The sequence below is a fragment of the Ornithorhynchus anatinus genome, chromosome X3, assembly GCF_004115215.2.
Source record: "Ornithorhynchus anatinus isolate Pmale09 chromosome X3, mOrnAna1.pri.v4, whole genome shotgun sequence".
Taxonomy (NCBI): Eukaryota; Metazoa; Chordata; class Mammalia; order Monotremata; family Ornithorhynchidae; genus Ornithorhynchus; species Ornithorhynchus anatinus.
The window spans coordinates 12,488,119-12,513,321 of NC_041751.1; the positions used below are offsets into that span (position 1 = coordinate 12,488,119).

Genomic DNA, 25,203 nt, shown 5'->3' on the forward strand with positions numbered 1-25,203 from the left:
CAAGTCATACTTAAAGAAATTAAAATGGCAGTCTGTAACATTTGTTTCAATTTGAAAACAATAGCGTTTTCCTTTCTTTAATACAAACATAATAAAAGCTCAATAAGCACAGATGGTTTAGATTTGTCTTTACACACAGTAACAGAGAAGACTGACATCTTAACTCTTTGTTCAGCCATGTCTGATCTTAGTAGTAATATTAGACCAGGGTTTTATAGAAGATAATTGGAATGCTTTTAGAGAACTTAGGAATTAAATGATCTATAACCAAAAAAATGAATTAACTTTGAACTATGTAACAGCAATAAGATGGAAAGTCTCATCAATCAGTATTGCAAATTTATACATTCTTACACAAGGTCTCCCCCATCTCAATGGTCAAATATAAAAATAAAGTATTTAGATATAAAAGATTAATGATAAGAATTAATTGATGTGAAAGAATTGGATGAATGTGTCTGACAATAAGTAGATTTGAAAGGAAGAAATACAATGTAGTACTAATTTCTCACAACTGCATAGTCTACTTTTACAAAATTTTGGGTACACATATGCATGGCATTCAACCAGAAATAGTCTACATGCAAAAAATTATATAAGATAGAGAACACTATATTCTTTGTACAGCTTTGCTATAGCCAGTGTCAAAGTATTCTGGGAGAAAATGGCAAGGAACTATGGCCGACAGATATCACGACTTAAATACGTAAGATTTCCTTGGTTTCATCAATTTTGGGAAACTGGTTGCTTACATCTTTAAACATGTTTAAACCCTTAAGAGTATGAATTCCCCAATTACTGCTCGGCCATCCTAGTTCCAGCGTTTATTCCAATAACAATAACAGACAAAGGTGGAAGTAGGATGGCATGAAGTATTTTTACTGAATGCTAGTTAACTTTAAGCCTAAAGTTTAGGTTCAACTTTCAAGGTGTCAGAAACCCTTGCTATAATTAAAGAGCACTGTGGTGCAATTTTTTTTCTTTCCTCCATCAAGAAGGTCTTTTCCAAGACTGATTACTTGTATGGAATAAAACTGTCTTTGCAACTTTCCTGCAGAGAATTTCAGGCGGCGAGCACCTGGCGAGATGTGAAATGACAGGTACTTTCTGAATTTAAGGTAATGCTACTAGGAAATGTATATATCTATGATTCTATTTATTTTGATGGTATTGATGCCTGACTACTTGTTTTGTTGTCTGTTTCCCCCTTTAAGACTGTGAGTCCATTGTTGGGCAGGGATTGTCCCTATCTATCCCCAAATTGTACACTCCAAGCACTTACTACAGTGCTCTGCACACAGTAAGCACTTAATAAATACGATTGAATGAATAATGCTATTAGGTGATACTACTCCATGTTGTGTCTCGAAGGGAAAACAGGATACGGTTTTGCTGAATACCACTGAGATAAAATTCAAATTGAAAACAAGATCTACTATAAAGACTCCATGTGAATCTAGAATGTGGCTTCAAATATACTTCAGTTTGGTATGTGGAAAGTGATAGCTGATGAAAAAAACTAAAATATAGAGCTGACTTCTCCTAGTGCCTCAAGATGTAGCCCCTTGGGAGTTTCATTACTTCTTTCAGACCCCTGGGGGCTGTTAACTGCATTCATGCAGGGTATGCACAATGAATACATATTCCTCCCCAAGTGCCTATAACTAATTACTAGAGTGCAATATAACACTGGGAGAATTGTAACCAATTCTAGGTTACAAATATCCTTTAATTATTGGTTTCAGATGAACACTTTGTAAGCCAAAAGAAAGACCTCAGTTGTGTTTACAAATTTAACCCTGCTTATTTTCCAACTCCTGCAGCTTACATACTAAAGTGATACTGTATACACCTCTCACCCCCACTACACAGTTTATTTGCCTCTTAACTTTCTCACACAAACTGAGCAGTTTACTTCTCTGTAAGAACTTAAAGTATGTATCTGGAACACACGGCCAGGTTTGAATTCTAAAACCCTGCAAGTATCTACAGTAGTCTCTGTCTTACCCATAAAGCAATCCAAGTTTGTACTAAATAAAAGTGCCCCAGATTTCATAATTCGTCAGGTTAAATCCAACCTTCCCCAAGAAGCTAATCCTGCCCTCCTATGTTTATACTGGCCTGACTTTTGGGCTAATTCATTAAAGTCTTTGGGACCAGCTCATGTCAGACACTGAAGAAGCTGCATTGCAGGCAAGGACAATTATTTAAAAGGGGCTAATTTCCTTTCAGCTAAACCCTTACTTATTCCTAAATATGGCTGGAATAGTGACACCCCCCCCCCCCCGGTCCCCCACACACACCAAACACCAACAAGCTTCTCTTGATAAAATGCCTGGGTGCTCCCTGAAATGGGGAGGAAGGGTCAATACCCTCAATGCGCCATGCTACATTAGGAAACACTATGAACATTCTGAAAGGTTCTTCTTCGTATATTACAGGAATGGCTCCATGGACTCATTGGAAAGAGAGGTTCTGAGTTATCTAGGCCCTTAGTATTCCTGGCTGGTGTTCACCTAAACCCTCCCAAAGATGAGATGATTATCTGCTTCTTCACAGCAAAGTACTCCTGAGTTTCCCTTGTGGAATAACTGTCGATAAGACTATTGCAGGTCTGGAATACGGTAGTCTAGCAAACATCTCTGATCAGATTTACCCTGTCCAACCTGCCCCAGGATTACCACACTCCTGCCCTTGTCTGTGACCTTTGCTCCCATGTAACATAGCCAGTCTTGAAGAATAAGACCCCGTTCCCCACGGGGTCCTTAGCTTCAATAGCCAGAAAGAGTGGACACCATATGGTCTAGCCTATTGTAAGTCTCTTGACTTTATCCAGTTAACATCTGTCATCAGCTCCGTTTATTAAGCTGCAGCAGATGCTTGCAGCAAAATACGGTGAACTTTGACATCAACTATAAAGATGGAGACATTTCTGAACAGAGGATCATTCCAGGAGACTTACACACCTCTTGGCATCTGATTAATTTTCTTCCTTTGTTCTCTTGTCTGCCTCTTCTAAAAACCTAATCTTCCTGTAATACTGCAATGAAATTTTTTAGTTGGCTGATAAACTATCCTCAGTCCACAGTCAGCACAGCTCAATGTCAGTATGCAAGATAACATTTGACCTTATAAAGTGTTTGGATAGCTAGAATCCATATTTCCTGGGGGGAAACCTCCCCCCCCCCCCACCATATTTGGAACCTCTAATGCTAAGTGCCAAATGCAGAATATTATTTAATTACATTAATTTTCAGGCATTTTACAATGATTACAGCACTATTATATCCTATCACTCTTCTGGTCTTTAAGAGGCCCACTGATGCATTTTTCTGAGTTTAAAAAAAATGAATTCACAGAGTAAGAACTGTTGCAATCTGTTGAATATACTCACCGCAGGTTACTTCCCCATTCTGTAGATTGAAAGAAAAATGCAAGGTAGTATACCTCTTTGGGAAACAGAAAACTGAATGCAATGGAAGTAGTGTGGTCTATTGAAAAAAGCAGAGGCCTGGGAATTGGAGGATCTGGGTTCTAATCCTGATAGACCACTGGATTGCTGTTTGACCTTGGGCAAGTCACACTTTCTATGCCTCAGTTCCCTCATCTGTAAAATAGGGATTCAATATGCATTCTCCCTCCTACATAGATTGAGAACCCCATATGGGACATGGACTTTGTCCAACCTGCTTAATTTGTTTGTACCCTAATACTTACAACAGTGGTTGACACACCTTAAGTGCTTAACAATTACCATTAAAGAAAATGAATCCAAAACATACAATGCTGTGCATAAATGCCCCAGTTGTTTTTCCACAGTTTAGGAAAAAATATCTTTGTAGCAAACCAACTAATTTTCAAAGGCCTCGCATTCAAAACTGAGGCTAGGTACTGTTTCCAGATACTATGCTATACTGTGACTAATTGTTTTGTGATGTCTAATTCGAGGAAAGGTATTTGGATTGACAAGATCTTTAAATGTATTCTTGCCATCTGTTTTGTGAAAGAACACATATTTTGAAGGAGATTATTCAGCCGCTTCCATTTAGTATATATTTTGACAATTTTTTTCCTGTTAGGTAAATGAATTGGAAATTAAGACATACCCTGATTTCAGTGTCACATATTATATAGTCACGTTAATGGCAATCAGCTCAGCTTGTACCATTTGGGGCTTGCTGAAGATAGTAAAATTTCTTGTTCCCTTCATTTAGCAGAAAAAATTCCTCTAGCAGAATACGGAAGCAGTGCTGTAGAAGTTGGAATGGTCAGTTAAACATTCATCTAAAGGCACAGTCTGAAAATGTGTCTGCAAAATGTCTGCATTGTACTTTCCAAGAGCTTAGTTCAGTGCTCTGCACACAGTAAGTGCTCAAAAAAATACGACTGAATGAATACTCAAACATAAGGGCAAAAGTGAGTGTTATGTCTAGATCCCTCTTCAGAAAAAACAAACCAAATATGTCAGAAACATTGCTTTATCTTCTTAATGGATGATTTCCCACTTGGGTAGAACATCAATATTGTGGGCTCCAGAACATTACTGCTTTCTTCCCTTGAATTCTCAGTTATTTATTTCTCAAAGCACAGCCTGACAAATGGATTTTAAAACTTGTCCTTTGGCTCTCCTGTTAAATGGTCAAGCAAGGAACCCTTGCCGTATGCTGAATCAGAGTGCCAGCACTGCTGCAGTTCGCACAGAAAAGTCAGCTGCTCCTCCCCTTGCAGCCCACTCTGAGCCTGCTCTCCATCACAGATTTTGCTCTGCAACTAGTTCTTTGCACGGCAGCTGGCAGAAAGGGGAGCAACTCTCTCTGTGTGATTTGTAAACTCAGCTCTGCAAGACAGCCAAGTCTCACCGTCCGCCGAGGAGCTTGGCTTACACCCCCTTCAGAACGGAAGGAGTGTTGGAGCCGGTACTTTCAATGTTCATTCACTCAATCGTATTTACTGAGAGCTTGGTGTGTGCAAAGTACTGTATTAAATGCTTGGGAGAATACAGTACAACAGACAGACCCATTCCCTGCCCACAGCAAGCTCACAGTCTAGGGAGGGAATAGAACAGGAATAGACAAGAAGCATTTCAGGGGTTACCAGATCAACCACAGCAATTATTAACCAAATAGACCTCAACCACTACTCTGTCATGAGAAGCAGCATGTCTTAGTGGAAAGAGCCTGGGCCCGGGAGTCAGAGGATCTTCTATGTGACCCTGAGCAAGTCACTTTCCTATAATTTTGGTTACCTCACCTGTAATATGGGGGCTAAGACTGTGAGCCCCATGTAGGACATGGACTCTCCAACCTGATTATCTTGCATCTATCACGGTGCTTAGTACAGTGTCTGGCACATGGTAAGTGCTTAAATATCATTAAAAGAAAAGCACTGGTAGTAAATTAATCACTGGCTACTTAGGCTAAGAAAACCAGTCCACTGCACTACATTACACTCCAGGTAACCATTTTCTAGGATTCCTATTTCTGGCACATAAATGCACTGAAAACAATATTCACTTCCTCTTAAAAGACTGCATGCTGACTAAGAGTGTGAAAAACAGGTTTTTCATAGTTCATTCATTTAATTGTATTTATTGAGTGCTTACTGCATGCAGAACACTGTACTAAGCGCATGGGAGAGTACAACAGTAAACAGACATCCTCTGCGCATAAAGAGTTTACAGTCAAGAGGGAGCTTAGAGTCTTTTAAGCTGCTCTCCCAAATGCTCATGTAATTACAAGACCTACTTCACAAATACATTCCTTATATTTTCTTTTTGGGTATTTTCGATATTAGATATAGGGGCCGTAAGCATAAAATGAAAAAAAAATCTGTTGATAATTAACCAGACAGCTAGTCTCAGACTGAGCTTAGGTTTCTAGCCTGTAAACTGCTTGTGGTCATGGAACTTATCTACTAGTTCTGTTGCATTGTACTTTCCCAGCACTTAGTACATTGTGCTGCACACAGTAAGCGCTCAATAAATACAATTGATTGATTCGTTTGGGAGATGACCATCCCTCTGGACAAAATTCGATTCTATGTTGGTCCTCTAGGACAGCTGACATCATGAAGATGGTTGCTCCATACTTCTCCCTTCCAGGAACAGGACAAAGCTGGCAAATGGGAGGGGGTATGTGGGGAAGAGGAAGAGAGACATGTACACCAAGACTGACACGCACCCAGACAGACATTTCTCATTTCTGCAAAATCCAGCTCAAAAGTTAAAAGACCATAGGAGAAATGGAGAAGAGTAACCACAACAGTGATTTAAGCTCATATCTGGAAAAAGAGGCATTCAGAAAGAGGAAGAAATATAGACCCAGAAGCAAATCCAAAGCTACAATAATTGATATTGAATAATACTATCCATTTAAATCATGCACTATTCTTAATTCCCAGTCAAAATGTTACGAAAATTGATAAAGAAATCATTCATGCAATCATTTATTGAGCGCTGTGTACAAAGCACTCTACTAAGCACTTGGAAGAGTACGATATAACAACAGACATATTCTCTACCCACAATGAGCTCACAATCGGAAAACCAGGAACTAAATTCCAAATCCCTACTGATTCATAACATGGTTTCACACATCCTGTGTTATATAAGGTTCATATACCACAATATTGCACATGGTTCTACTGTATTGCTTGCAACTCTTGATTTCCATGCCAGGGAGAATTCTTACCTGTTTCTCATGTACATGAGTGACAGACCCCCATCCCTTTTTAATATTTCAATGAAGCAGTAGACAAATAAGTTTCCAAAAACCTAAAATAGAAAGTTTCTGCTGTGCTTTAAAAGAAATGTCATTACAATCCACTGTTCAAGTGAAAAGTATTTCAAATCTTCTTACCTGACCATAATCTGTCCTGAAGACAACCACTCCCTCTGCACAGGAATTGACAGTACTTGGGAAGTGCTGCCCATTTTCTTTCAACCAGACCCGTGTACCCTAAAAACAAAATAAACAGAGTTAAGCTTTGGGCATGTGGTGGCCTGGAGATTTAAAACAAACTTGTCCTCCAAAAGAGCTGAGTTGTCAAAACCCCAGTCCCCCATACCAATAAATAGTATTGTTCAAAATACTTAACCGAGACTTGCCCTTACGCAGTAGTAGAAGCAGCAGCAGCAGCATTTTTGAAGCACTGTATGCAGAGCACTATACTAAGCATTGGAAGAGAATACACAGATGGAAATTGAACGCGTTCATCATCCCTTAGGCGAGGGGGCAGCTCACAATCGAAGGTAATTTGGGAGCAAGCATGGGGCAGGGATTGTCTACACCTACTTTTCCATTTTGTACTCTCCCAAGCATTTAGTATAGTGTTCTGTACACAGCAAGTGCTCAATAAATACCACTTGCTGATGAAACACATCCTCCAGTCTCAATCCAGGGTATCATTTTCATGGCACACATGGTATAGAGTCACTGCCTTCAAGGGTTTTGGGATAGAGAGGTATAGCGGGTGATTTTGTTCCCCAGATGATTTGGGGGCATAGCCCTTTAGCTTTGCTCACCTAAGGTTTCTGATGCATCCTGAGAATTCCCCAAAAGAAAACTCCCAGATGAGGGGTTCCTGACCCATGTGTTCTACAAAGCCTTTTGACCATTTCACCCAAACCCATCCCATTTGCTTCCCTCCTCAGAGCCCCCACCATTTTGCCTCTGGACTCAAAATAAGAAGCTGGCACTTATAGTTTTGATCCCTTTACTTATGCACAATATGCAAATCAGATTCGGCAAAGGATCTCATCCAAGGCAATATAGCCAAGTCACCATTTAAAACACACTTTTCAGGGAATATTTAAGATTTTTTTCAATTTCTTTTTAAATATAGGAAATGTTCCACACAGTAGAACAAGATGTAGCAAGTGTTTTGAAAACCACAGACAGTTTCACTCCCTTGCATCTGCAGGATCCACTATTAAGTCCAATCAGAGGTTAGTCAAAACACTTCTCTTGAGAATCAAAGCTTCTACATTAGTTTACAAAAGCACAATTCAATTTCCTTATCTCTAAAGTCATAGCAAGGCCAACCTGACCAGTTTTTTCAGATGAGCAGCAAAGAAAAATGGTAAAACATTTTAAAAATATCTAATATGATCAAGAGACAGAGTGTAAAAGTGTTCCAAGGAAGAAAATTAGCAAAAATTCATTATTTTAATCACACACGTTTATTTATTAAAAGTACATATCAACAACCTCCAAATAACCCCCACCTTACATTGTCACTTACATGGAAGAAAAGTGGCTGACACTTTTAGATTGTGAATCTAGTCATGTATTGAGGAAAGGGATTTCCTGAAAAGGCCATTTATTGGAAAAACAATGCACAAAATATATATTTTAACCTGGCATGTTTCTGCACCCCATGGATAATTATTTAGCCTGTAGGAAAAGTTAATCAGTTTAATTTTATCTTTCACTTTTGGTGGTTACCACTGCTTCAATAATTTAAGAAATAGGCATCAATCGCCTCCTTGGGGGTGATAGGGATGTCACCCCAACCCTGTTCTCTGGGTTCAACAACCAGCCCCAATCATTCCAGGATTTGACAAAAACTCAGAGTTCCCAAACAAGGCTGAAAGAACCAAAATGGTGGCTTTCTGGCTTGCCAACTCTTTGAAGTCTGTCCCCTCAAAATCCCTCATTCCTCCTTCTCCTCCACTGCCAACAAAAAAAAAAAAGCCACTCAGTCTTCTTTTTGTCCCTGCCCTCAAATAAAAAAGGTGGCACCTGTAATTAAAAATGCCACCTTTTGCTGAGGTGAGTTGGGCAACAAGTGTTTACTAAGTGTTCTCTGATGGCATGAAAAGATCAAATCTAAAACAGATCCAGTTGGCATTATTCGTTTTAAACTGGTCATTATCAACAGAGTAACAAAAGAGATAATTTTTCAAGGCCTGATGGAACGTCGTGTGATTGAAGAATTACTAGGTTTAAAATAAACCTAATCCTAACTTTCAAGCCGATTCTGGAAATATGACAAGATACCTGACTAGAGAGAGGCAGTCTTTAGTAGCTAGAGAACGTTTCCTTCTTTTGGGTTTCAATGATGCCTTACTTTAAGATGAGGAAGTTTAAGAACTATAACATAACCCTCATCAGTTATGTCCATCAAAATGCTTTCTTTTCTCCAACAACAGGTTTCTTAATCAATCAACTGTATTTACTGTGTGCTTACTGTGTGATGAACACTAAGTTCTTGAGAGGGTACAATATAACAGAGTTGGTAGACCTGTTGCCTGCCCACAAGGAGCTTTCAGTCTAGAGAGACAGTCAGACATTAAAATAAATTACAGATTTGTACTTAAGTGCTGTGGGATTGGGGGTGGAGTGAATAACAAATGCTTAATGGGTACAGATCCAAACACAAGGGCAGGAGGGAGTGGAAATAGGGGAAATGAGGGCTTAGTTGGGAAGGGGCTCTTGAAGATGTGATTTTAATAAGGCTCTGAAGATGGGGAGAGAGATGGTCTGTTATTCACTTATATTTATTGAGCACTTAGTGTGCAGGGCACTGTACTAAGCACTTGGGTGAGTACATTATAACAGTAAATTAGAGTAGATAGACACATTCCCTGACCACAATGAGCTTACAGCCTAGAGGGATATGAAGGGGGAGGGAGTACCAGGGCCGAGACAGGACGTGGGCAAGGAGTGGCAGCAAGAAAAACAAAGTTGAGGTACAGTCTTACGGAAAGATATAATGGAATTTGGTGAATTAATTTTATTAACTGACCTGGAGTTGAACGTATTGACATGAAACAGCCATTTGACTGGCAGTATTTCCAAAGCCAGCCTAGTTTTGGCCAACTCCAGCAGATCCAGGACAGTGTTAAAGGACCCCAGGCCTACTTCACAGCATCCCAAAACTCTAAGGAAGAGAATGGACAAGCCAAAACCACCCTGTATCTCCCATGTTCTCAGGAGACCCACAGAAGTCAACCCACAGAAGTCATCTAATAAAGAGAGCACATCTCTTGCTAATGTAATTAAATAATATACTATGGGGAAAAGGTCATTAGAAATGAAATGGTTGGAGCATCTGGTATCTGTAATCATCACTTTAAATTGTAGGTCGTTGCCTTGCCCATGGGCCAATGGAATCTTCTTGCTAACTGTACCATATATTTTATTGTTAAATCACACTTGTCACCAACAGAAAGAAGAGTTCCTGCCAACATGCTTTCACCCTAAAATACAGCAAACCAGACGCTCACACCCACCAGGCTTGCACATATACAAGCTTATTGTTTCCATGCAGTCTCATAACCGTTGAATCTTGGGGGGGTCTGGATGCCAACAAAAAAATCTGGAGACAACAGTAGCATTCAGATAGTTTGACACTTGTAACTGCCTGTCAATTTAAGACAATTCAGCCATTAGCCGAACAACAGCTGCCCAGAAAAGATTCTTTATCCCATTCTAAGAAATCAACTAATAGCCATTTGTCAATTTGTTAAGTTGTCTTTTGTCTTGACCACTGCATTAGTATATTCAGACTCAGTTTTTCAAAAGCTTAAAAAATATGCTTCACTAGCAATTTAACCCCAGTGTGAAAACTGCTCATTTAGGGTCCAATGATCACTGTATTTCATTGTAAATGGAACAATTTGAAAACACCCAGGAATTTAACCCAATTTCCCCAGATCTCTCTGGGCTTCCACAACTCATGCAACTGGGATCTCTACTGCTGGACAATATACTCAATAAGGAAGAATAGCGTGAGAAGCAGCGTGACCTAGTGGATAGAGTACGGGTCTGGAAGTCAGAAGGACGGGGTCCTAAATCCCACTTCACCACTTGCCCACTCTGTGACCATGAGCAAATACTTAAATTCTCTGTGCCTCAGTTACCTCATCTGTAAAGTGGGGATGAAGACTTTGAGTTTCATGTGGTACATGGACTGTGTTCAGCCTAACTAGTTTATATCTACCCCAGAGCATAGTATAGCGCCTGACACATAATACCTTAAAAACCCCCACAACAGTGCATTATAATATTCCTTTCTGTATGAAAATAATGATCCCAACTTACTCTGCATATGAAGGAACTTCAGAGGAACAAAGTGAAAGATATTCTATAACCCAAGAGGCGGTATTCCGAAAAAAATCAGCAATAAGGAAAACTCCCATTGCAGTCTTCTCTCCCATATTCAATGCCACATATGCCAAGTTTGATTCACAAGGGAGTGTGATATTTAAGAAAAACCCATCATTCCGTTGCCACGTTTATCTATCTTCAAACACTAGCACATTACATGAAGTCCCATCCCAGTCTTCAGTTCGGTGAGAATGGCACATATCTGGGAATCTAGAAGCCCAGGTTGTGGCCTGGTTGGAGCTGTCTAAAGTTGTCCACCCACACACTCGATGCCCTCCAAGCCCCACGAGTGAGGGGGGAGTGGGGGTGGGAGGTGGGGGAGAGAGAGAGAATGCGGAGTGGTGCTGCTTAAAGTACACAACTCCACAGTGAAGATGCCTCAGGATAAAATGATCCTCTGCTGTTTAGACAGGTGACTTCACCATCATCAGCATAAAATCCCAATCTAGGGATGTCCTCAAGTGCCAAGTCCAGCCACAAACTAGTGGCAGACATTTGACCAGCAGCACTGCCCCAACTCCTGCACAGTCAGTCAATGGACTGTCAACTGTAAATTATATTTACTGAGCACTTACGATATACAGAGCCCCGTACTAAAGTGCTTGGGAGAATCCAATATAACACTCAGTTCATATACTGTCCCTCTGGCACTTACGCACTCGCTCATACTAATCGTGAGCACATCTGTTGGATATTATTCAACTGCACGTTCAATCCTTTGATTGCTCTACTTTAAATATTGTGGTGTCTATCTCCCCCATTAGACTGTAAGCTTATTGGGCACAGGGAAAGTGCCACTTTTCTGTTTTGTGCTTCCCAAATGCTTAGGTGCCACTTTTCTGTTTTGTGCTTCCCAAATGCTTAGTAAAGTGCACAACACCTTGAAAGAAGTAAAATGGGCAAAGCTTCCACATCTTGATAGCAATTTCCATGTGTGTCTGTGTTTCTTAATAAATTGTACAGTCTTTGAGGACAGGGTCTACTAGCTCTATTCTACCTAAGCATGCTGTATCTTCTATGAGGTGCAATCTTGCAACTACCCCAGCAGTTGACACATAGTAAGAACTTAATAAATACCCACTGTTAGTATATGCCCACAGAATCAAATTTGCAAAATGAAGTTAACTTTGAACCAGACCACCCTTCAGTGTTAAGCTGTGTTGGGGAAACCTATTTTTTTTTTTTTACAAGGCTGATTTCCTGGAAGAGCACTGAGCATGTATTTCTATCTGAATTGGGTCTCCAGTGTTCCTGCTCCCTATGATCATTTCCTTGAGTTTTTTCCACATTTATTCTTCCCATAAAATAACTTTGTAAAGCTCGGTCCCACTGTTCTAACTTCAAACAATAAAAATGCAAACAACTTCATCCTCTTTTGGACAGGTGTGAGGATCTTTTGATAAGTAGAACAATAAGGAAAAGTAAAACAATCTTTAACCAAGCTCTGATAGTAGTCCAGACTACCAGTTTTCAGCCTTGATACCTGAACTCAAACACATGGTTTATTGAGGCAAGGGGAAGTTGAAATCACATATCTCACTCTGAAAGTATCAAAATACAATTCCCTTTGCTACTGAAAATAATTAAAGATAGGCTGATGAAACAGCAAAATGAAGTCATAACATTCATTTTTCTACACACTATTCAGATTCAAGGAGTTCCCTAGTTCCAATGATCCCTAACTCTGTTAAGTAGGACGCAGTATAGCTGACTGGATCAAGCGTGAGCCTGAGAGTAAGAAGGACCTGGGTTCTAATCCCGGCTCCACCAATTATCTGCTGTGTGACCTTGGGCAAATCACTTCTCTTCTCTGGGCTTCAATTACCTCATCCATAAAAGGGGGCTGTGGACCTTGAGTCCACTGTGGGACAGGGTCTGTGTCCAACTGGATTAGCCTGAATCTACCCCAGTGCTTAGTACAGTGACAGACACATATTAAGTGCTTAACAAATAACAAAAAAAACAGTATGATCACAACCCATTAAGTAGTTCATTTCCCACTAAACTTTATAGGCTGCAGTTTGGCAAACGCTGGGTGGACAGTTTTTCCACAAAAGAAAAATAATCCCAAACTAAAATAGCAGGGTACCTCTACTTTGTACTGCAACTTGCACTCTACAAACTGTGTTGCGACTCAGAAAATGCATTAAAGCTGTGATAAAGTAAATAGATAAATAAATGATGCTTACACAAAACTAGGACTCAAATTTGGGGCCATCTTGATTCCCAAAATCTCCACTAAAATCCAATGCTCAGAGTTGAAAAATAATTCCTTCTAACAAATCACACTGCCACTGTCTCCTACTCTTAGCCTCTCCCATGGAGTTTTGCCTCAAACTATTCTGTGAAGGTTCCAGGGATTAGCTTTGAATTCCTCAGAGCCATAGAGTTATACCAAAGGAGGGGAGGGTGGGGGAGTTGGGGGAGGGAAGAGTGTGAGAGAGAGAGAAGAGAGGGAAAGAGAAGAGAGAGAGAGATTGGGGAGGAACATTCTGGGACTTTTTTCCTTCTGCTCTGATGGCACCCAGATGTCAAGCCTGCACTGAGGTGGAGAACCACATGGAGAAAGAAGCCCTGGGGCTTCTCCATCGTGACCAGAAATTGGCCACAGATTGTTCTTCCAAGGGTAGCTCTACGGACAGAGTCAGTTTTTCCAAATACCAAGGCTAAAACAGGGACCTATTTGAGGGGCCCCCAAGGTTCAAGTGAGTGGGCTTTGGGGACACAAACTTCCAACCTAACAGATGGAAATAGGAACTTGGTAAGAGGAAGAGTGCACATATAGTACACTCCCAACTGTGGAAAAAAAAGCTCCTCAGCAGTGGACAAAGGCTTGACTTTTGAAAACTCCAGCAGCAGCCCAAGAGGGACTTTCAATGGGAGCTTATAATAATAATTGTGATATTTGTTAAGCACTTACTATGTGTCAAGCACTATTCTAAACGCTGGGGTAGAACCAAGATAGTCAGGCCCCAGATATGCCTTACAGTCTACGTAGGAGGGAAAATAGGTATTGAATCCCCATTTTGCAGATGAGGGAACTGAGGCACGGAGTACTTAAGTGACTTCCGCAAGGTCAAATAGCAAGTAAATGGCAGGGGTCAGGATTAGAATCCAAACCCCCTGATTCCCGGGCCTGTGCTGTTTTGACTAGGTTATGCTACTTCTAGTATTTCACAATAGAGAAAGATCAAGTGCTCTGTTAAGACTGGAAATAAGATGAGTCCCTAGTAAGTATGAAATAAGGGGATACTTAGTCTAATGAGATGAGGCCACCTCCTCTGATGATCCTGAGAAGGAAACTTGCTAGTGTTGGTTGGTTGCACTCACAAATTTTTGGTATATCTCACAAAATATAAAGAGAACATTTTGGGAGAATTATCCTGAAGGCCTCTGAGCATCCATGTTCACAAACACAACTCATCTGTGATACTCAGAACCAGACTCACTTTAATAGAAATTACCTGCTCTGAATTAACTCCCCCAGCACTGTCCAACCAAAAACATGGTACTGATTTTGCAACTAGGAAAGTTTCTTTTTTTTTGCCTTACTTACTTATAAACCACCTTTCTGATGATGGGAGCTACCTCTCCCAATTCAGCCAACTTTCAAATATGACTATTAGGTGAACTTAATACCAATGGGAAAAATAATATGGGGAATAATTCATACGATAATTCCTATTTAAAACATCTGGAGTGGATCAAGCTTGAAAAATCAATCCTTGAAAACAAACCAAGATGTACAAATGTTAAATACCATTCTTCTCAGATAGGAGAAAGGCAGATGAAACATTTAAAGCACTGAAAGAAAATCTTCCCATATTACTCTGCTTTTACAAACTAGAATTATAGTTTCATTTTTCTAAATGATTCTTCTTTCATGCCAATTCACTGCATGAAATAAAAAATAAAACCAAAGCCATCATAAAGGTTTTGAACTTCCGAAACAGAATAAGTCGTCTTTAATATCATACTGCGTGGCAGAGCTTGAAAACACACCACACACAAACACACAAACACACACACATTCACTCACTCCTAAGGCCAAGAACAAAGCTCCCTCCAGGTCCGGACTAAGTCGACAAGCATTTTTTCCTCTGCTAACTGCTTATTTGGCCTTTGTGAACTGCCACAGAAATAGGATCCTCTGCAAACCAGAAGACAAAGCCACAAGCTTGTTGCTGAAATTCGGAATGAAGGATAAAAGAAGGTCAAACAACTTGGAGATGGATACTGTTATTTGAAACTGTTCTGAGAGCAGGGAGGAATGAAGTGTTTTTCTTTTACGAAGGAGTCCTGAGTATAGCAGACTTTTGCTGTTACTGCATTAGCCAGTCCCCAGCTGAAGTCTGACCCACCCCTCCCCACGGTGTGGGGTCAAACAGCCAGAAGCAGAGGAGGTTCTCCTACGGCTGATGGACGAACAGCCAAGGGCATTCCATGAGGTGGACAAACCCAGCAGGAGACATGAAAATAACTGGCTAATGGAGGGTACAAAACCGCAACAGCTGCATAGAAGCCTACTGGAGAGAGCACAGGCCTGGGAGTCAGAGGACCTGGGTTATAGTTCCAGCTCCACCACTTGTCTGCTGTGTGACCTCGGGCAAGTCACTTAACTTCTCTGTGCCAGTTACCTCTTCTCTAAAATGGGGATTAAATCCTACTCCCTCCTACCTAGGCTATGAGTCCCATGTTGTACAGGGACTGTATCCAACCTGATGTTCAGGCTGTGAGTCCCATGTTGTACAGGGACTGTATCCAACCTGATGTTCTTGTATCTGCTGCAGCACTTAGAATAGTGTTTGGCACATAATAGGTAAGCACTAAGTAAATTCCATAATTATTATTATCTGGTAGTGGCCCTATGGTCTATGCCCTCAGGCCAAACAGTCACTTGACCCTAAAGTCAGTTTTGTGCATAAAATTCTACTCTCCTTGCCCTCTGTACCCCAGTGGGATCAAACTGGCATGGAAGAGAGATTGCGTGAGTGGCATTATGCAAACCACCAGACCTATCGTCAATTCCTTTAGGCAGATTCTCCACTCTGAAGTCTTTGGGATTGGGCCAAGGGACTTCCGCTTATGACCACAGACTCAACCAACATGATTCTATGCAGCTAAGCATCAGGAATGCAAAGCTACGAGAATTTCCCATACGGAAAATGAAGACTGTCAAGGCATTCCCCAAATCCACCCAAAAAACCCAAGTGAAACCCTATAAATATTTTAAATACACACTATAGAAATGTGATCAAGTAGCCACGTAAATGCAGACCTGGAACTATATTTGTGTGTCTGTATGTAAATATTCAGTTTTCACAGTGAAAATTACGATGTGATCCATTACGTTCTGTTCATCTAAAAGGCATTTTTCCTGCACATTTCTGTCCTGTCATTATCTCATGTTAAATTAAAATGGGCTTTATCCATGCTATCAAGCACTCCAGAGGTTGGGAAGATGAATAAATGTATTTTTAAGGCAACATAAACTTGGCATTGCTACCTCAGTGCAAGAAAGCATAAGAACTACCACCATCATTAAAACTCAAACATGTGGTCACAAAAGAAAGCTCAAAGAAGAGTGCTTTAGCAAAAAAGAGTGTTGCACTGAACAGTGACTTGTACAGTATACTGTAGTTGCTTTGCATCTTGCTGCCTATGACCTAAATGTTCAATGTGAAAACCATTTTCTATCTGCTAATCTGAGTGATGCTTCAACACAGACACAACCCAAATTTACAAAGCCACAGTCTCCTGCATACTCTGCTGAGCTACACCAAGAGTACAGGGAGTGGCTGAGTACAAAAGTTATAATTACTGTTCACTTACACAACCGTCAGAAGGATCTAGGCAAAGGGAGGTCAGTATTATCCTCGGTTTTTGAAGAATTAGAGGAACAGATGACTACTCCACTGTCTAACTTTCCTTGCCACATTTTGTTTTCACTTCCTAGACTGTCGGCTACTTTCACTTGATCCTCAAAAGAATATGATTGTCAAACATTCCCAAGCCACAAAGCAAGGATACATTTGTGTGTCTGTGCATGGAGTAGAGGAGGGTAAAGAAGTGGCACAGCAAAAGGAATAATTACATAGAGAAGACAAATGTGGAAATGACAGGGCTCAAAAAAAAACACCCAAGAAGTTGTAAGTAAGGAAATACTGAATGGAGGGGAAGCAGCTCTTATCTTAGGGGTGGGTGGTCTTGACATGCCTCCAGTTGACAGAATACATATTGGGTTTTTTTATGGTATTTGTTAAGCCCTTATTATGTGCCTGGCACTGTGCTAAGCACCGGAGTAGATACAAGCTAGTCAGGTTGGACACAGTCCATGTCCCACAAGGGGCTCACAGTCTTAATACCCATTTAACAATGAGGTAACTGAGTCATACAGAAGCTAAGTGACTTGCCCAGGGTCACACAGCAGACAAGTGACGGAACCAGAAATAGAACTCAGGTCCTTCTGGCTCCCAGGCCTGTGCTCTATCCATCACACCACATTGCTTCTTGTGAGTAAAGGCCAAGGCAGCTGATTAACCTCAAACCCATTTTCTAATTTTTGAATCTCAGGCTGCCAAATGAATAGTACTTATAAGCACTTAATGTGTGAAGAGCATTGGAATAAGTATTCCCCCAAGATATTGAAGAAAACACCATCCCTAACCACAAGAAGCTTACAATCTGGCAGGAAACAATGTGAAATAGTCTGCCAATAAGAAAAAGTGCTCTAACAGTAGAGTGTGTAAAATGAGATGTACAAAAAGGCTGCAAGAAGTAGTAACAGCAAAAGTACTAAGGAGGGGCAAAAAATTTAGAACTTTAGGTCTTAATCTTCTAAGACAACAGTTCCAGGAACTACAGTCACATGAGATTCAGCCAGTTTTGCTCATTAAAAATCAGGCTAATAATTGGGGTAGAACAAGAGCTGTTCTAAATTGCTGGATCATCATCATAACAACAGCAGCAGCCATAGCTCAGCTCTTACTATGTGCCAAGCGATGGAGAAGATACAAGCTAATCACATCAGATATGTTTCCAATGACAGCAAATCTGAGGTCTGAAGAGCCTAAACACCACGCTCCAAGTGAATATAGCAGGGTAGAGCATCTGTAGACCACACAACTCATCTAGCAGCTAAAGAATTGGGCTCCTTTGGAAAGATAGTGGACCATCAATCTAGGGCCTAAGGGGTAAGCATGGAGTATACACTCCTGGTGTACTGGTTAGGGCCAAGCGTTCTACATGCTTAGCCCCCTGTTGAACCAACTAGAACAATGGAAGTCTTCCAAGAGTGAAACAGTTGGTCTCTCGTAAGATGGTGGACCAATACTGTAGAGACTAAGGGACGAGTATGCAAAGTGTACACCCCATGTACTGTTTGGGGCCCAGTCCTCTGTATAATTAGTCTTCTGCTGTACTAGCTAGCTTCATCCACCCCCATAACCCTGTGCTTGGAATGATTTTCATTGGTAAAGCCTGGCAATTCAGCCCCTTGCAGAATCTGTGAGAAGAAGCGAAAGTAATCATGGGACTGAGGGAAAAGTGGGTTTTGTGGATTCCATCAGTACAACTTGACCTCATTAGGAAATACACAATCAGAAAAAGAATACACCCCAAATTGAAGAGCAAAGAATATAAATAAGTGAATCATGTCATCAGTCATTTACCCAGCCCTCCAGAAAATTGGGCACCCAAGAATGTCAGTCAGCAAAATTAATGAGGATAAGACACCAGGCCTAAAAGGAAATTGAATATACTAGGCCTCTCTATTTGCCCTTAATGGGATCCATTGGCTATTGACAGATGCTTGCGTCTTAACCTAATCATCTGAGAAGGAACAGAAACAATGGGAATCAGAATGGTATTTCCCAAATAGCAAAGGTTTTTCAGGCCAAGCAGAAAGTCCAACTAACGATTCTTGAAGACCATTTTCAAGGCTGGCTTACATCTACTCTAAACACTCCCACTTCAGCTATAACAACAACAGTGGTATTTGTTAATAAGCTCTTAGGAGATGTCAAGCATTGTGCTAGGCACTGGATTAGATAGGCAGCCATTAGATAGGATACAGTCCCTATCCAACAATGGGCTCACCGTCTAAATGGTAGGGAAAGTAAATACTTTGCTCCCATTTTACAGATAAGGAAACTTTTAACCAACTCATATGCCTTCTATTTTTCTCCCTCTGTCTTTTGATGCGTGGTGGGGAAAGAAGAAGGAGGCCACCCAAGAGCTAGTCTCAAGGACCTTTCCTCCCTTTTGGAAATTCAATGCCGGATATTCTCTACCTCTGGTTTCATGTAGTTTATTTCCCTTTCTTAGTCCAACCAGTACATTTTTTTTTCAAAAGAAACAAATGCTGACAAGATACCAACAAGTTTATCTTAATGAAACCCCAGCATTCTCTGGCCATTCAATATCTTTTACAGCAAATACACAAACATTCCTAATTGGAGTTTGTTTTGATATCTAGAGGTGGGGTGACTTGTGAAACTAACAGAAAGTCAAGAAGAGCTAAGGACGGCCTGGATTCCTTAGACCTGTTCAGCACAAGACATGAGTCTTTACACTCTGTTGCTTCCCCCTCACCAAAATTTATTTTCATGTCCATCTCCCCCACTAGACTATAAACTCCTTGAGGGATGGAATCATATCTACTAACTATTGTACTCTCCCAAGCACTTAATACAGTGAATAGAGTAAGTGCTCAATATATGATTGATTAGTTCCTTTAGTGGATTTAGCAACAATTTCAAAATAATAGTAGCAATTCTATCCTTTTTTATGATTTTGACCACACTCTATTTTGGTATTATGTATAGCAAGGTTGTTTCCTACATCTCAATCTAGATCTCTTCAAACTCACATACACACACAAACACACACACAAACAATAGTTATGATAGCATTTATTAAATGCTTAGTATGTGCTTAGTAGATACAAAGTAATCAGATTGGATGCAAGAGCTTGTCCCACAAAGGACTCAGAGGAATTCCTCAGATGCTCTGAGCTAGTCTTCTTTGCCTGCTGCTCTTTATTTTGTTGTCTGCCGAGTCCAACTTTCAAGAAACATCATGGCCTAGTGGATAGAGAACGGGCCTGGGAGTCAGAAGGACCTGGATTCTAATTCCAGTTTTGCCACTTGTCTGCTGTGTGACTTTGGGCAAGTCACTTAACTTCTCTGAGTTTCAGTAACCTTGTCTGTAAAATGGCAATTAATACTTATGAGATACGGACTCACAACCTGTCCAACCTGATTAGCTTGTAACTATCCTAGCTCTTAATACAGTGCCTTGCACATAGCAAGCACTTGGGGGGGAGGAGGGAGAAGCAGCAGCCATCTGGAAAATGGGGCCAGTGCAATTATTAACTAAAACTGTAACACCTCAATTTTAAAAAAATAAACAGTGCCATTCATCACCTGTGTGTAGTATACCATACTAAGCACTTGGGAGAGTACAATAGAGTTAAGTAAACACAAACCCCACCCTCAAGGTGTTTACAATCTAAAAGGGGAAAGAGATACCAAAACAGAAGACAGATAAGATGAGAAGGAACTGAATATATATGTAAATGTATTTGTGTCTAGGTGACTACATAGCAGAGTAAAGCAAAAGTAAATGCAATCTACTGTACATTAAAATGTCAAAGTAGTTACCTATATAAATTGGTTTCCCTCTCACTTCCAAACCCCCTTCCTTTTTGCCATTAAACTGAGCTTCTAGCCTAACTCCGCATTTCCAGAAGGCACTGTCCAGTAATCAGTGGCATGTACTGATCACATATTCTGCGTTAGGAGCGCTGTACTCAAGTGCTGGAAAAAGTACTACACGAAAGAGTCGGTAGACACCACAGGATCAATTACTAAGTGGCATTCATTAAGTGCGTACTGTGTGCAGAGCACTGTATTCTGTGCTTGAAAGTGTCCAAGAGTAAAATCCCTGCCCTCAAGGAATTAACATTCTAGTTGGATTGTATGTTGCATTAGGGTACAGTTGCTCCACTTTCTCCATGGAGATCAACTTTCCAAGATCCGGGTTGATTTTGAGCTTCACCATGGGCCAGGGACCAGTCCTAATTTTTCCTCCACTGTATTTATCTCCAGCATTAGTACAGTGCTCGTTGTGGGCAGGGAAAGTGTCTGTTTGTGGTTACACTGTACTCTCCTGAGTGCTTAGTACAGTGCTCTGCACAGTAAGTGCACAATACAATTGACTGAACACAACAGGCACGCAATGTTGTTGCATGGGTGGACAAATAAGCTAGAACAAACACCCCTCAAGTATTATTGAGCATGCCCCAAACCCCACCACTGCATTCATGCACATATATATTTACATTCTTTTGCTTCTTCCTATATGTAATCTATTTTAATGCTCTTCTTGCCTTCCTCTCCTAAGCTCTCCGGGGGCAGGGATCAAGTGGTCTAACTCTACTGTACTCTAGCAAATTCTCTGCTCAATGCTTTACACAGAGTAAATCCTCAGTTAATGCTACCGTTTCCTTCCTGGCCAGATAAAGCAGGAGCTGGATTGTGGCAAGCATAAAGGAAAGGCTGTCCATGCCACACTAAATTTGTTGCCTCTAGACTGACCTCGTTGTGGGCAGGGAATGTGTCTCTCTGTTGTTTTACTGTACTCTCCCAAGCACATAGTACAGTGCTTTGCACACAGTAAGCACTCAAATATGACTGAATGATGGCAGGCGCCAATGGTGTCAAGAAGGGGATTTAAGATATTTCAGTACTTTATCCGTTTCAATTAAATGCTATTTACCATACACAAAGTGGGCAGAACACTGTATTAAGCACATGGGAGACTAACAGAACTAGAAGATGTTCTTAGCCCTCCTGGAGCTTACAGTCTAGTGAAGGAAACACATAAACTAAAATTGGTAGCATTTATTAGGTGACTATTAGATACAAAGCACTATATTAGGCATAAATATACACAATGAGAAAGACATTTCCTGCCTTCAAGAAGCTCACAGTTTAGTTTTTGCTTTGTTTTTAAGTTATTCAATTTCAGAGAGCCACACACTAAGATTATGTCAATTTGTTTATGTTGACCACCCTAGTAGAAAATATTTTATTGTTTATCTTGTGGGCAGGAAGCATCACTTTGTTATGCTGTGCTTCCCAAGTGCGCTACAAGGGAACTCAGTAAATGCTGATATTACCACAACAAGCCACTGCTGTATATATACTCATATTGGTTAAGCACTCCGTGTTATGTACTGTTCAAAGTCCTGCGCTCGTAATAATAGGATACTTAGCATTTATTAAGCACTTTCTCTACTATAAGTTCATTGTGGAGAGGGATGTGGCTGTTTATTGTTTTAACTTCCTCTCCCAAGCACTTAGTGCAGCGCTCTGCACACAGTGAGTGCTCACTAAATACGACTGACTCACCGACTCACTATTTGCCATGTTTCCCCAAGTTCTATGCGCTTGGGGAAAACACGCTGGTGGGATTTGAACAGGTCTCTCAGTCTAAGTATGAAGGGGACCAAATATTGAATCCTTCCTTTTGCAGATGAGAAAACTGAGGCACAGACAAGGTCATATAGTAGGCTAGCGGCAGAACTGGCATTAGAACCCGGGTCCTCTGACTCCCAGGCCCATGCTAATTCCACTACGCCACGCGGCTTCTCTGCCATTACCGTCGATACGCTATGAAGGGCTTGGCTTGATGAACTGACGAAGAGCACTCTCAGGTCTCCTATGATACGCAGCACACCCTTCCCTATGGCAATGGCATATTTCAGGAACCCACACTGCTCCCAATCTGAACTCGACATTAAGCGAGGCAGGCAGGTGACTTCCTTCCTTGTCAGCAGATCCACGTGTTGACTCATTTCATGAGTTCACCTCTTTCTCTAACTCCCAGCCCTACCCTGAGTCACCTCCAAGTTTTCCCCATCCTGCCCCTAGCTCATGGGGCAAAGAGCAGCCAGTTTGGGAATCTACCACCACACCCAATTCTGAATACAAAACAGCCATATATCAAGACATTTTATCTGCTACTGCACAACAAAGCAATCAACAGACCCTAGCAATGCAAAGAATGATGTATTAATAAATTACTTGTTTATATTAATTAATCCCTCTAGACCGAAAGCTTATGGTAGATGTGTCCATCGACTATGTTTTACTGTACTCCCAAGAGCTTAGTACAGTGCTCTGCACACTAAATGCTCAATACCACTGATTAATATCTAATCAAGGGAATATATTTTTTCCAGCATAACCACCAACTTGGGGGCAAACTACTGGCTATCTTTTGGTGGCTTTTTGGTGCACTGCAATACAGTTAAACAAGACTGAGCCTAACTCTAACACAAAAAATGAAATTCAAACAATCTTTGGGTCTACCATTTTTTAGAATGAATGTCTTCAAATTTATTTTGATGTTTTCAAAGTTGCCTTGCAGATCTAATTTGCTTGCTTAAATGTATTCAGAACATCCCCATCTTTATATAGCCAGCAAGAATTCTTGACCTCTCATTTTCCTCCTGCTGCCTTTGCTCTGCAATCCCCACGAGCCCCAAAACAATCACATTTCTCTTCTTCACTTTGGAAAATCCCAAGACGAATATCCCAAGACTGACAAAATATATCTCTACTTGTACCAAGTGCTCGATATTCACCCCATCCTTAGCCCCATAGCACTTTGGTACATATCTGCAAATTATTTATATTGATGTCTGTCTCCCCGCTCCTCCCACCCCAGACCATAAGTTCACTGTGGCCAGGGAGCATGTTTACCAACTCTTTTGTACTCTCCCAGTGGCTTAGTACAATGCTCTGCACAGTATATGCTTAATTAATATCAGTAACAAAATTATTTTACAATTTTATCAGCAGGAAATAGAAATGTTTGTTTCAGTTCCATGCACAATATGCCCTGGGACAAGTGACAGTCTAGGGGAAATATCTGCTCTTTCCTAAAGCACTTTGTGAATTTTCGTCTGCTCACTCAGCATTTTTCATTAACTTTTTTTTAAAAAAGGTTCAACTAGAAGTCTGGTTTTAATTATTTTGGCCTCAGTGCCTTGTAAAAACAAGTGAGGACAAATGGACAGAATTTGAAATGGCAATTTCCAGTTGGCGAAACCAACTCCGAGCATTTCTAAAGTGTTACCAATGTTCCACTAACCTTATTCATCTCAACAACTCCTTGAACCCTTCCAACTCTAAAAAAGAACTGATATCCTTAGGGAGCTTACCCTTTTAATGTCATTAATCAGACTCCAAAGATAAGCAGGAGTTTTTCAGAGAACCAAGACACAACTTCAAGTACTTGTGATAGCTTAATGAAAGAAATTGCCCCTGCAGTTCCCTTCAAGGTTAGGACAGCAGGAATGATCAAAATCTGCTTACATTTTACCACAGATAAAGTTTTCATTAGCTCCCTGCTCATCTGTTATCAGTTCCATATGAATCCAACTTAACTTCTGGGGAAATGCACTCTTTCTTCCATTGACATAAAACTTCACAGTAAACAGATGTGCAGTGTGGGCCAAAAAGAGGAAAAAGAATCATTCAGTAACACTATCCTCAAAGATAAAGAATGTGGATTGTGCAGAAGTATTAATTCATTCACAATTATATAGTGGCATATCATTATGGTGCCATGTCTGCTAATTCAGGTTTTTACTCTTCCAAGTGAGAAGCAGCATGGCTCAGCGGAAAGACCCCGGGCTTGGGACTCAGAGGTCATGGGTTTGAATTCCAGCTCTGCCACTTGTCAGCTGTGGGACTGTGGGCAAGTCACTTCACTTCTCTGGGCCTCAGTTCCCTCATCTGCAAAATGAGGATGAAGACTGTGAGCCTCACATGGGACAATCTGATGACCTGGTATCTAACCCAACGCTTAGAACAGTGCTCTGCACATAGTAAGCGCTTAACAAGTACCAACATTATTATAGTACAGTGCTCTGCACATAGTAAGCAATCAGAAAATACCATTGATTTATAGATCTTTAGGGTTTTACCTAAAGAGAAACACTGAAGATGAGAATTCAAAGATTTCCATTTTGTCTATTAATAATATTGTTTCATTTTTTAAACAAAGGGGAAAGAAGTTT

General features: G+C 40.6%; 1 protein-coding gene across 1 annotated transcript in view; it reads right to left on the reverse strand.

The window, feature by feature from the left end:
• MYO10 (myosin X) overlaps window positions 1–25,203 on the reverse strand; it is a 170,288-nt gene that overhangs the window by 113,761 nt on the left and 31,324 nt on the right. The window contains exon 2 of the mRNA XM_007655516.4: window positions 6,858–6,956. Within this exon, the coding sequence (XP_007653706.1) occupies window positions 6,858–6,956 (99 nt within the window). The remainder of the gene's footprint in view (window positions 1–6,857; window positions 6,957–25,203) is intronic.